The following is a 14,947-nucleotide window of genomic DNA, read 5'->3' as shown; positions in this document are numbered from 1 at the left end:
CACAGAAACTGCACTGCATTATTCCCACGTGCCTCCTCTCTAGTCCTGCACCCGCGCATTGCTATTCTGACTGTTCATTACATCTCTGAATACAATCGGAACGTACCTTCTGGATTCACCTCGTGATTCGTATCTCCGAAGATGCAGTACGCTTTATGCCAATTTGTTGTTTGTTGCACGTTCCCTCGTGATGTAGCAATTTCAGTAGCTAGCAGAGTACATAAACGATTTATCAATAGCACTATACGATTTTTCGCTCTCGTTGCTGTTATTGCATGGAAGAGTCGTCGCTGGGAGGTCGAACTGAAATGAAGAAAAACTTGGACCAAAGCTTCATTGGTGCAATGAAAGGCGGATCTCTTTAAATGTGGATAAATGGAGAAACTACACGATTTTAAGATTAGTGATGAGCAACTTGAGCGTTTCAAATGGTTAAAATGGCTCTGAGCACTATGGGGCTTAACATCTGAGGTCGTCAGTCCCCTAGAACGTAGAATTACTTAAACCTAACTAACCTAAGGATATCACACACATCCATGACCAAGGCAGGATTCGAACCTGCGACCTTAGCGGTCGCGCGGTTCCAGACTGAAGCGCCTAGAACCGCTCGGCCACACTGGCCGGTTTGAGCGTTTCGCTTGGTATAAGTATTCAGCGGTAATACTAAAAAGCGATATGAGATAACAATGAACAAATCGAGTGAAAAACTTTGATTTTTGGAACGGTTCTGGGAAAATGCAATGTATCAATAAGGAAAATCGTATACAAGACGTTACGGCGACCAGTTACAGAATGTTTTTTGCGTTATTAGGAGTGCTTATAAAGTAGGCATAATAATATGAATGGCAGGAAGTCACAGACGCAGTGCCAAGATTACAGCTCGTCTAATTTAAGGAATCTGTATTCGAAGAAGACTGCACAACTGTTATGCTGCCATTATCATACGAATATATCTAGCATAGGGGTCTTGGAAATGAGATAAGACAGATTAGGACACGCAGAGAAAAATAGTCATTTTCCCTTCTCTTACTACGTGAGTGGAATAGTACAGAAGAATGATAATATTGTTATAGTGCACCCTCGCCATGCATTGTACACAGCGATCTACGGAGTAAATGAGATGTACATTTAGATGTAGATGCTGCATCTATCCAAGCTGTGTATAACATTTCTTACGTGTAACTCCATGTATATGAGTGTAAGAAGTACTTGAGGAGTATAGTGTTATGTCTTTGTTTTTATGAATGCGCATCAAATAAAAAGACGACTGCCGTGTTCAGTTTCCTTGTGTTATGGTTTGATCACGAACACGAGGATCTTAGGTTTTCAGTTACTAAGATATTCAGAAGATCTTTGAGTTTTAAAGCAGAACTCTGAAGCACATTTTTGAGTTATTATCTGTACCGTACACTATCAACCTGATCAGCCGAGGAGGACAGATTCTGCTAACGGAAACAGCTACAGAGTATACGAATTGCCAGTTTTCATGCCGTCGACAATCAAATACACTTTAAAAACAACAAACAGTCGTAAATACACCGTGGCGGAAGTCATGGGATACCTCCTAAAATCGAGTCGGACCTCTTGTGGCCTTCGTAATGCAACAACTCGACGTGGCATGGATTCAGCAAATCGTTGGCAGTTCCCTCCACAAATAATGAGCCATTCTGCCTCTATAGCCACCCGGAACTGCGAAACAATTGCCGGCGCAGGATTTTGTACACAAACTGACCTTTCGATTATGTCTCATAAATCTTCGATAGGATTCATATCTGCCGCGCGGGATTAGCCGAGCGGTCTAGGGCGCTGCAGTCATGGACTGTGCGGCTGGTCCCGGCGGAGGTTCGAGTCCTCCCTCGGACATATGTGTGTGTGTTTGTCCTTAGGATAATTTACGTTAAGTAGCGTGTAAGCTTAGGGACTGATGACCTTAGCAGTTAAGTCCCATAAGATTTCACACACATCTGAACATTTCCGATTCATATCTGCCGATCTGGGTGGCCAAAGAATTCGCTCGAATTGTCCAGAATGTTCTTCAAACCAGTCACAAACAATTGTGGTCCGGTGCCGTGGTACATGGTCATCCATAAAAATTCCATCGTTGCTTGGGAACGTGAAGTCCATGAATCGCTGCAAATGGTCTCCAAGTAGCCGAACATAACCATTTCCAGACAATGATGGTCCTAGTTGGACCAGAGGACCCAGTTCATTAGCTGTATACGCAGAAAACACCTTTATGGAACCATCAGCAGTTTGCACAGTGTCTTGAAACACATTGGGTAGTGAACGAGAGAGCGCTCTACACAAGGGAAACACTATGGGCCACAACATGAACCGGCAACTTACAACTGGAGCCGTGGTAAACTTTTAGCTTCTGTTTGTAAGCTGAAATTCACTCTAAGCTCCTACCTTCTTTCTTATAGTAGGCATAGTCTTGTGAAATCGGATGCTTCTTCCTGTGCGGGGGTTCGATTTCATGTACTGCCAGAGATTTTTCCTTGGCGATTGGGCTGGAACAGAATGCCACTTCAGGAGCTGTCTGAATAAGTAGCAGCACCAGGTCTGTCAATTGACAATGGCCGGGAGAGCGGTTGATGACCTCACATCCTCCATACCACATCTTTATTATGCCATTGCCGGTCGATCGGAACAGAATGGCCTGTCTGTGGCCAGAACAGCGATGCTTATAACTGTATGGGAAGAATAACTGTCATCAAAAAACCGGAATTAAAACCAGTAACCACAACTATCAAACAGGAACGAACACACTTGACAAAACGAAACACATTGCAATAATATCAGCCTACTTCCAACCGAACAAAAGGGACAATGATATAGATGAAACAAGCGAGCTGATCATTCGGAGTAAACATGATAAACCACTAATTATTGCCGGAGACTTAAACTGAAGAATGGATATACGAAACTACAAAGGTAAAAAAAATAGACTTTTCAATCTTAAGAGGACCAAACAGAGGTAGTTTTAACACCTATCTGGACAGCGAACGACTCATTGCTTCGGAAAGATATCTCTTTCGGAATACGTATCCAGGGAGAATGGCGAAAAGCACAAGAAAAGGAGGAACAAGCACTTTCGAGCACAACAGACTTTGCGAAAATGGAAGCAAAATCACACGATATAAAACAATGATAATAAACAACACGCGACTGGAGGAAGCAACAGAAGCGTTAGGAGAACTCCTAAGATAAACCCCCGATCCCAGGAACAAAAGAAGAGCGAAAAAATGGTTTGACGTGGATAAGAAAAGATTTACTAGAAAGCCTACGCCAACTAAAACGGTCACAGAGAACCGTACACTCCTCAGGACTTACGTCAAAAAACGATATATGTGTAAGAAAACTCTTAAAGGAAAGAAGAGAACATTCTGAGAAGAGAAAGAAATAAAGTAGTGAAGGAAGCCACAAGGGAAACATATATTCCAACTCGCCCCAAAAAATGAGCCGAAACACATTAAATCAATATGAAAGAATGGGAGACGCAGTTGGACAATATACGGAACAAGGAAGGATTAAAAGGCTGACCGGATGCTAGATAGGAACCGGTCTCATTGGCCACAGAACAGGTCAAAGATACCATTAGCAGTACCACAAACAAAAAAGATGCAGGTCCTGACAGACTGTTCAGTGAAATTGTAAAAACTACAGCCAAAATACTAACGCCCATGTGGACGGAGCTCTATAATAAGTGCAGAGAACAGCCTCCATTCCAGAATAGTCCAGACAATCCATAATAAAAGCTATATATGATGGGAAAGGAGACCCCCAAGGACCCTATCAAATACAGAGTCTTAGCGCTAGAAAACTTACCTTTCAAAATATTCACAAAAATAATAACGGCGCGATCAAAGCCAACAATTGACGAACACATCGCCGAAAGCCAAATGGGAATCAGGAAAGAAAGATCAACTCTGTCCTCAACAGAGCTCCTGCTAAAGAGCATACGGGAAGCCCTTGAAGGTAGAGAAAAGTTTTATGTGGTATTTATAGACTTCATAAAAGCCTTTGACTTTAGGAATAACAGTCAGTTACAAAAAAAGAAAAACTAGGAAACCGCATGTGAAAAGAACATATGGACACAAATCACAATCGCAGTACTGCGACAGAACGAAATAACGCTGTCGGTCGTCCTCTGCCTATCACAGCCGATATTCCAATCAAATGGGGAACTCCAGGGAGACCCATCGAGTCCTCTATTATTATCTTTGAAGCGGAAGAAGTAGTAAGAATATCCCAAGGGAGAGTGTAGTCTCATGCACACATGCACACATGCAGATGATATTGTAACAGGCTCAACGGAAATTACAAAGCAACAAGAAACGATAAATGATCTGGAAGATTGGTGTGGCAAACACGGCTTCGAAATAAGTGTTGTTAAACCCGAAATGTTGGTGCTCAGAAATGGAGGAAGAGCATCCGCATCGGCTGAGATCCTCATACAGGAGAGAAAAGAAAACGGATAATCGGAGCAGACTTCAAGTACCTAGGGTTCATGACAGAAACAAGTGCAAAATGTTTCACAAAACATGTAACAGAGAAAGAAATGCGATGAATATTGGCTATCCAAAGATTAGAACACAGTAGATGCCTCAGTCTAGAGACCGCAAAGGCATTTTTCAGAGTCAAAATCTCGCCAGTACTGACGTACTACATCTCACTAACGACACTAGAACGAGTAATGGCGACCTATATGAAAAGAGCGATCAGCGTGTCCAAAAGTACATGATTCAGACTCATATACCTGCTGGCGAGGGAATCCTTCCTCACTGAAGACCTAGGAACGAACTTGATGCTACCCATCACCAGCACTTCGGAAGGTCTACTTAAAAACGTATGAAGGAAAAGAGGGAAGACACGCCTCGAGAATTTTGCAGCACAGGCAACGTGGCTGACCGAACACGGACAAAGGAAAACTTCGAAATGAGACACGTGATCACCAGAATGGCAGTCCATGAATTCTATCACTGTATTTGCAATATCACGAACCAAATGCAATGTATGAGTGAGAACTGTGTCATCAAATATGCAAACGTTACCACATAGAACGCTGTACCAAAAGGACACGATCAATAAGCGACTATGCAAACCACAAAGTGTAAAATTTCTAATTTATTGTATTATTCTAATTGTACTTTGAACTTGTGTGGCTACTTGACTGCAACAAACGTATTATTGTTATTATTATTACACTACTGGCCATTAAAATTACTACACCATGAAGATGACGTGCTACAGACGTGAAATTTAACCGACAGGAAGAACGTGCTGTGATATACAAATGATTAGCTTTTCAGAGCATTCACACAAGGTTGGCGCCGGTGGCGACGCCTACAACGTGCTGACATGAGCAAAGTTTCCAACCGATTTCTCATACACAAACGGCGGTTGACTTGCGTTGCCTGGTGAAACCTTGTTGTGATGCCTCGTGTAAGGAGGAGAAAAGCATACCATCACGTTTCTGACTTTGATAAAAGTCGGATTGTAGCCTAGCGCGATTGCGGTTTTTCGTATCGCGACATTGCTGCTCGCGTTGGTCGAGATCCAATATGGAATCGGTGGATTCAGGAGGGTAATACGGAATGCCGTGCTGGATCCCAACGGCCTCATATCACTAGCAGTCGAGATGACAGGCATCTTATCGGCATGGTTGTAACGGATCGTGCAGCCACGTCTCGATCCCCGAGTCAACAGATAGGGACGTTTGCAAGACAACAACCATCTGCACGAACAGTTCGACGTCGTTTGCATCAGCATGGACTATCAGCTCAGAGACCATGGCTGCGGTTACCCTTGACGCTGCATCACAGACAGGAACGCCTGAGATAGTGTACTCAACGACGAATCTGGGTGCACGAATGGCAAAACGTCATTTTTTCGGATGAATTCAGGTTCTGTATACAGCATCATGATGGTGGCATCCGTGTTTGGCGACATCGCGGTGAACACACATTGAATACATGTATTCGTGATCGTCATACTGGCTTATCACCCGGCGTGATGGTATGGGGTGCCATTGGTTACACGTCTCGGTCATCTCTTGTTCGCATTAACGATACTTTGAACAGTGGACGTTACATTTCAGATGTGTTACGACCCGTGGCTCTACCCTTAATTCGATCCCTGTGAAACCCTACATTTCAGCAGGATAATGCACGACCGCATGTTGAAGGTCATGTACGGGATACAGAAAGTGTTCGACTGCTGCCCTGGCCAGCACATTCTCCAGATCTCCCACCAATTGAAAACGTCTGGTTAATGGTGGCCGAACAATTGGCTCGTCACAATACGCCAGTCAGTACTCTTGATGAACTGTGGTATCGTGTGGAAGCTGCATGGGCAGCTGTTCCTGTACACGCCATCCAAGCTCTGTTTGACTCAATGCGCAGGCGTATGAAGGCCGTTATTACGGCCAGAGTTGGTTGCTCTGGGTACTGATTTCTCAGGATCTGTGCACCCAAATTGCGTGAAACTGTAATCAGATGTCAGTTGTAGTATAATATATTTGTCCAATGAATACCCGTTTATCATCTGCATTTCTTCTTAGTATAGCAATTTTAATGGGCAGTAGTCATCTCTTGTTGGCACTGACGGCACTTTGAACAGTGGAAGTTATATTTCAGATGTGCCCGTGGCTCTACCCTTCATTAGATCCCTGCGAAACCCTACGTTTCAGCAGGATAATGCAGGACCGCATGTTGCAGGTCCTGTACGGGCCTTTCTGGATACAGAAAATGTTCGACTGCTGCCCTGGCCAGCACATTCTCCAGATCTCCCACCAATTGAAAACATCTGGTCAATGGTGGCCGAGCAATTGGCTCGTCACAATACGCCAGTCACTACTCTTGATGAACTGTGGTATCGTTTGGAAGCTGCATGGGCAGCTGTACCTGTACACACCATCCTAGCTCTGTTTGACTCAATGCCCAGGAGTATGAAGGCCGTTATTACGGCCAGAGGTGGTTGTTCTGGGTACCGATTTCTCAGGATCTATGCACCCAAATTGCGTGAAAATGTAATCACATGTCAGTTCTATTGTAATTAATACCTGTGTATCAACTCCCTTTCTTCTTGGTGTAGCAATTTTAATGGCGAGTTGTTGTTATTATTATAAATGTATTTTATCCGACTGGTTGTGTACCACGTGCACTTCACATGCACTCAGGATGCGGGTGACTGCCGTGAGGTGGACCGATGGACGTACCTTGAGGGCGGGCAGGTCCCAGAAGGGGGCGTCGACGGCGCCGGCCAGCGAGTTGTTGCGCAGGCGCAGCTCCCGCAGCGCGGGCAGGGCTCGCAGCGCGCCGCGGTGCAGCCGGCGCAGCCCGTTGCGCTCGAGGTGCAGCTGCTCCAGCGCGCCGTGGCCCTGCAGCGCGCCGCCCTCCAGCTCTGACACGCGGTTGCCGCTGGCGTCCAGGAAGCGCAGCCGCGGCAGCTGCGACAGCGCCGACCGCAGCTCGCTCGCCGACGACAGCTGGTTGCCTTCCAGGTACAGCTCCTCTACGCCCGCTTTCCCCGAGCCCTGGTCGCAAAACGAATCCCCGCATCACCCTAGAGTGTCGAAACACATTCTAGCACGTCCAGATCAATAAAATGCCATCTGTTTCTCCTCTGTGTTCCTCAGATGGTAAGAGGTTGTATGTAAGAGTTACCAACATTTTCTTCCTCTTCCTCCAGGCCTTATCCTCAGGACTAACATGTTGCTTCATATCCATGTGTGTGGTAGTGGGCGGTAAGATGCCTTTCCCGACACCACCACTTTCCACTGAGGCACAACATATGTACCTCATCTGTACAAGTCTAGTGTTATCTCAGGTGCAAATATGAGATTTTTGAAATGTTTATGAATCGTGTAACTTAGGCGGCACTTGGGTATCAGTCCAGTATTTACCTAGTTGGACGTGGGAAACCGACGAAAAACCACATCCAGGCTGGTCCGCACACTGACTCTGGTATCGAGCCTCGCCGAAGTTGGATGCCCGCCGGAACAAATGGATCTCGTTGGCCGACGGAGGGTAGTGTCGCCGAAGCACTGCACTCGCCTAGTGAGTTCACCACCGTCTCGCCACGTGAATACACCGGCCAATAGTGTCACTTGTAGTCGGTATAAATACGCCGCACATCGACCCCTCACTCTTCTCAATGACACCACTGAACACCTTATCCTCAGCGTCTTCTTCTCCTCCCTCACCATTACCTGCACCACCATCTATGTCCCCTGCGCTACTCCTCTTCCCTATGACTTCATCTCCCACATTGATCGCATCTTCTCCACCTATGTCATTGTCACCAACATCAACATCCATAGCCGCTCCCCTGCTGCCCTTTGGCGGTGGCATCAGTTCCTCCCCATGATCTTCCTCTCCCCCAGTACACCCACCCCAAAAGTGACACCACCCATGATGTTATCATTGACTCCGCCAACCTCCTTGGACATATCACTGTTGACATCCTAGACCCCACAGGTAGTGACCACCTCCTTGTCTTTCTCGCCATAACATCTCCTCACCACCCCTTGTGGCTCCCCACCATGCATTCCCTCCCAAGGTTGTCCATGACTACCATTGTGCCTACTGGGAATCCATCGCCACCCAGATCGAAAGCCACCCTCTTACAATGCTATTGACATCGTCTACACCTCATCCTTCCTCCAGCAGGCCATTACTGACGCCATGGAGGCCCATGTTCCTACCATAATCATCCACCCCACTGTCCCACTCTCCCTCTGGATGCTGTCCTCCTCCCCCACAAATCTTGCTGCCTCTATCGTTCCTTCCTGCGCACTCGTGACAGGGATAGACTCCTATGCCACCGGAAAATACAGAGACATGTCCAGAACCTTATTACAGCAAAGAAACGCCGGAACTGGCGCCAGACTTGTACACAACTCACCGCCACGCCCCCTACCAACTCCTCCAACTACTGCCCGCCCTCCATCGCCTTACTGGTTCCCATTCTGCACCCCATTACCCCCTTCTCCATAAAGACTGACCCCTTTCCGACAACCTCAGTAAGGCGAACCACTTCGCTTCCCACCTTTCAGAGGTCTTCTCCATCCCTGATGATGTCCACTTTCATTATTCTCTTTTCCCCACCATCATGGAACGCACTGATACCTCGGTCGCTCCAGTACTTGTGGCAGTTGCCCCCTCTGACATTAACACTCCAATCATAGCACAAGACATTACACTTATCCTCTGATCAAAACGCAACTGTGTCACCTGTCCCCTTGCCAACGTCATCCTCTCGACTGGCTTCCACCCTGTCCTGTGGACGACTTCCCGCATCCTCTTATTCCTCAAACCCAACAAACCCACTTTCATTTCCTCTTCCTATCATACCATCTGCCTCACCTCTGTCTTCAGTAAGGTCTTCGAATCCATCCTCTCCCATAGTATCCATCGCCACCTCAATCAACACCACCTCCTCCCCCTACCCAGTGTGGCCTCTGACGCTCCTTCTCTGCCAAAGACCAAATCCTTAACCACATCCACCTCCTTTCCCTCCAACTTCCATTGCTCTGTCATTTTTGTTTCCCACGATCTCCAAAATCCCTATGACTGCATATGGCATCCCGATCTCCTCTTTAAACTCCAAACCTAGGCCTGCCTATCAATTTTGTCCATTTAGTCACTTCCTTTCTCTCACACTGTCCTTCCAATGTCACCCTCCACGACAACAACTCCTGCCTCTTTTACCCCACTGCTGGCGTTCCCCAGGGCTCCATCCTCTCCCCTCCTCCTATATCTCCTGTACACTGCAGATATGCCCAAGCCACCCCGACCTGTCAAAATCATCCAAAATGCTGATGACACCGCCTTCCTGGTTCTCTATCCTACCCTTCAATCTGCAATAGTCCCAGCACACCCTTCAAACCCACCTTGATCAGCTCACCACTTGGTGTAACCAGTGGTTCCCTCGTCATCGTTTCTCGACTGTTCTCTGTCGCGTGCACCGGTATCCGGCGACCCGCGGATATAGCACTGACCCTCGTCGTTAATTCGCCGGAAGAATACTATATGGGTTCTGTGCACCTCCCCATGTCACGAAAGTGGGTGCTTGAACACACTTACCTAAAAGTGCCTTAAATATATTAATAATTAATTAGTAATTATGTCTTACCTAGGCCTTATTCTGCACCTTCACCATTCAAGGTTGTGATCTTTGAAGAGGGTACAGTTCAAAAATGGTTCAAATGGCTCTGAGCACTATGGGACTCAACATCTGTGCTCATCAGTCCCATAGAACTTAGAACTACTTAAACCTAACTAACCTAAGGACATTACACACATCCATGCCCGAGGCAGGATTCGAACCTGCGACCGTAGCGGTCACGCGGTTCCAGACTGACGCGCCTAGAACCGCATGGCCACATGGCTGGCGAGGGTACAGTGGTAGCAGTGTTCCTTCCACTTTTTAAATGCATCCTGGAAGTCTTTTTCTGTTAGCATGTTTAGTATTCTCTACAATTCCACTTTAATCTTCTCCACAATATAACATCTTTGCCCCTTCAACTTGATTTTTATCTCGGGAAAGAATAAAGTCAGGGTAGTATGGCAGGTCGAGAACTACTAACTGTCATCTCGCTTTTAGTAATAATTCCTGTATAGTATAGTTGTATGCGCCCAAGCACAACCATTGTGGAGTACCCTGTAGTTATAATCCACTTCTTCGGACATTTTCTCCTCATCTCCTCCCTCAAATGTCGTCGATTATATAACAACTCATTACTGACCGTATGACCAGGAGAGGCAAATGATCAATCCTGACACTTAAAAAAAAAACATTAAAAAGTATTTAAAGTTATTCTTCATTTGGTCTTCATTTTTTTGTTAAGTGATTCTTCCGTCTCTTATTTGTAAAACAATTTCATAATTATAAATGAAAAGCACAGTTTTTATTTTCATAACCGATTTTCGACTTGGAGAGTACAACAGTCGTGAACAACACTGATAAAGATGTTACCCATGAAGAATAACGTATGAACACTAAGTCGTCTTTCACAGTGCAGTGACAATGCAATCAAAAATGTTAAAGCTCCCAGTAAATAAATGTAAAGGATACAAATCAGACAAAACATTAACACTAAACTCGAAAAATCAGTGTCTATTTAATAAATTAAATTAAATTAGCAATCCCCATAAAACGAAATTTGTACGTGACAAGAATCTTGAAGAGCAGCTCGAAGAGGTATTTCATATGGAGAATACAGAAGGAGAGTAAAAGACAGAAATGACATTTGAAACAACAGGTTATATGGAGTACACAATCACAATAAAATAAATAAATATAGGAAAGACGGAGGAACAGCATGGCTGAGGCGAAGAAGTATTCTTCCAGTCCGACAAGAACTGCTTAGCTTCAAAGACATAAATCCAACTTTAATCTCCAGCCACACCTTTGAAACGCAGTTTTTTAAGGTCCCTTCAGACTTCCACGAGATGTTGCTGTCGTCTTCTCATGTTCAATTATTCTGTTAAAAGACGTTCACGTGTATCACAGGTTATTCACAGGTTAGATTAGATTAGAGATTAGATTAGATTAATAGTTGTTCTGAAGATCATGAATACGACACTTCGTAATGATGTGGAACGTGTCAGGTTAATGAAAGATGTCTGTACAAGATATTACATTATACAAAATATTGCATGACACTAATGCTTAAGTTAGTTTTTTTCCCTCCCTTAATTTATATCTAAAAATTCAGCCAATGAGTAGAAGGAGTTGTCATCTAGAAATTCTTTTAATTTATTTTTAAATGTTGGTTGACTATCTGTCAGGCTTTTGATGCTGTTTGGTAGGTGACCAAAGACTTTTGTGGCAGCATAATTTACCCCCTTCTGTGCCAAAGTCAGATTTAACCCTGCATAGTGAAGATCATCCTTTCTCCTGGTGTTATAGCTATGCACACTGCTATTACTTTTGAACTGGGCTGGATTATTAACAAATTTCATAAGTGAATATATATATACTGTGAGGTTACTGTGAGGATCCCTAGATCCTTAAATAGATGTCTGCAAGATGACCATGGGTTGGCTCCAGCAATTATTCTGATTACACGTTTTTGAGCAATGAATACTTTTCTACTCAACGATGAATTACCCCAGAATATGATACCATACGAAAGCAGTGAATGAAAGTAGGCATAGTAAGCTAATTTACTGAGATTCTTATCACCAAAATTTGCAATAACCCTAATAGCATACGTAGCCGAACTGAGACGTTTCAGCAGACCATCAATGTGTTGCTTCCAGTTTAACATCTCATCAATGGACACATCTAAAAATTTTGAAAATTCTATCATAGCTACAGACTTCTGTTCAAAGTCTATATTTATTACTGGAGTTGTGCCATTTACTGTACAGAACTGTATATACTGTGTTTTATCAAAATTTAAAGAGAGTCCGTTTGCTGAGAACCACTTAATAATTTTGTAAAAAACATCATTTACAATTACATCACTTAGTTCTTGGTTTTTGGATGTTATTACCATACTTGTATCATCAGCAAAAAGAACTAACTTTGCATCCTCATCAATATGGAGTGGTAAGTCATTAATGTATATCAAGAACGGTAAAGGACCTAAGACCGAACCCCGTGGGACCCCGTGCTTGATAGCCCCTCAGTTTGAGGAATCAGCTGTTGTATTAACATTACATGAACCACTTATTTCAACTTTCTGCATTCTTCCAGTTAAGTATGAATTAAACCATTTGTGCACTGCCCCCCTCAAACCATAATGATTTAGCTTATCTAAAAGAATTCCATGATTTACACAGTCAAAGGCCTTTGAGAGATCACAAAAAATACCAATGGGTGATGTCCGGTTATTCAGAGCATTTAATATTTGATCAGTGAAAGCGTATATAGCATTTTCTGTTGAAAAGCCTTTCTGAAAACCAAACTGACATTTTGTTAGTACTTTATTTTTACATATATGGGAGGCTACTCTTGAATACATTACTTGCTCAAGGGTGTTGCAGAGGTCTTGAATGGTCTGTTTACGGTCTTACAGAATCAAGCCCATCATTGTTTAAACATTTACTGGTACGGCCGACTGGAACTGTCATAATCAGATCACGTTTATCCACTTCTGAAACGTCGCTGCTCTATGTCTGACTTAAAGCGTTACCTACAGGGTGTTTCAAAAATGACTGGTATATTTGAAACGGCAATAAAAACTAAACGAGCAGCGATAGAAATACACCGTTTGTTGCAATATGCTTGGGACAACACTGCTTTTCAGGAGGACAAACTTTCGAAATTACAGTAGTTACAATTTTCAACAACAGATGGCGCTGCAAGTGATGTGAAAGATACAGAAGACAACGCAGTCTGTGGGTGCGCCATTCTGTACGTCGTCTTTCTGCTGTAAGCGTGTGCTGTTCACAACGTGCAAGTGTGCTGTGGACAACATGGTTTATTCCTTAGTACAGAGGATTTTTCTGGCGTTGGAATTCCACCGCCTAGAACACAGTGTTGTTGCAACAAGACGAAGTTTTCAACAGAGGTTTAATGTAACCAAAGGACCGAAAAGCGATACAATAAAGGATCTGTTTGAAAAATTTCAACGGACTGGGAACGTGACGGATAAACGTGCTGGAAAGGTAGGGCGACCGCATACGGCAACCACAGAGGGCAACGCGCAGCTAGTGCAGCAGGTGATCCAACAGCGGCCTTGGGTTTCCGTTCGCCGTGTTGCAGCTGCGATCCAAATGACGCCAACGTCCACGTATCGTCTCATGCGCCAGAGTTTACACCTCTATCCATACAAAATTCAAACGCGGCAACCCCTCAGCGCCGCTACCATTGCTGCACGAGAGACATTCGCTAACGATATAGTGCACAGGATTCATGACGGCGATATGCATGTGGGCAGCATTTGGTTTACTGACGAAGCTTATTTTTACCTGGACGGCTTTGTCAATAAACAGAACTGGCGCATATAGGGAACTGAAAAGCCCCCTGTTGCAGTCCCATCGTCCCTGCATCCTCAAAAAGTAGTGGTCTGGGCCGCCATTTCTTCCAAACGAATCATTGGCCCATTTTTCAGATCCGAAACGATTACTGCATCACGCTATCTGGACATTCTTCGTGAATTTGTGGCGGTACAAGCTGCCTTAGACAACACTGCGAACACCTCGTGGTTTATGCAAGATGGTGCCCGGCCACATCGCACGGCCGACGTCTTTAATTTCCTGAATGAATATTTCGATGATCGTGTGATTGCTTTGGGCTATCCAAAACATACAGGAGGCGGCGTGAATTGGCCCCCCTATTCGCCAGACATGAACCCCTGTGACGTCTTTCTGTGGGGACACTTGAAAGACCAGGTGTACCGCCAGAATCCAGAAACAATTGAACAGCTGAAGCAGTACATCTCATCTGCATGTGAAGACATTCGGCCAGACACGTTGTCAAAGGTTTCGGGTAATTTGATTCAGAGACTACGCCATATTATTTGCTACGCATGGTGGATATGTGGAAAATATCGTACTATAGAGTTTCCCAGATCGCAGCGCCATCTGTTGTTGACAATTGTAACTACTGTAATTTAGAAAGTTTGTCTGCCTGAAAATGTACTGTTGTCCCAAGCATATTGCAACAAACGGTGTATTTCTATCGCTGCTCGTTTAGTTTGTATTGCCGTTTCAAATATACCGGTCATTTTTGAAACACCCTGTATAAAGGATTCCTCCAATATCTGGTGCATTTCTGCAGCAAATTTCCCAAGCTTAAAATAAAGATTTATATAGACATGCTGCTTTTTTCAGCTCTGTCACCGAGGAGTTACCGAAGGATATGTCAGTACACTTACAATAATTTGCACGCAAAATTCAAATTCAAGAACTTTTGCTTACCACCCTGAATTTATACACTGCTTGACAATATTGTCGAAGACCACTGATGTATTACCTTGATTAACCTAGCG

At 44.4% G+C, this 14,947-nt stretch overlaps 1 protein-coding gene across 1 annotated transcript in view; it reads right to left on the bottom strand.

Annotated features, from left to right (window-relative positions):
• Positions 1 to 14,947, bottom strand: part of LOC126335483 (protein artichoke) — a 326,438-nt gene that overhangs the window by 83,964 nt on the left and 227,527 nt on the right. Inside the window, exon 7 of the mRNA XM_049998802.1 lies at positions 7,220 to 7,537. Within this exon, the coding sequence (XP_049854759.1) occupies positions 7,220 to 7,537 (318 nt within the window). The remainder of the gene's footprint in view (positions 1 to 7,219; positions 7,538 to 14,947) is intronic.

Source organism: Schistocerca gregaria, chromosome 2 (assembly GCF_023897955.1).
Source record: "Schistocerca gregaria isolate iqSchGreg1 chromosome 2, iqSchGreg1.2, whole genome shotgun sequence".
NCBI classification, from domain to species: Eukaryota; Metazoa; Arthropoda; class Insecta; order Orthoptera; family Acrididae; genus Schistocerca; species Schistocerca gregaria.
This window is presented reverse-complemented; position numbering and strand designations above follow the sequence as displayed.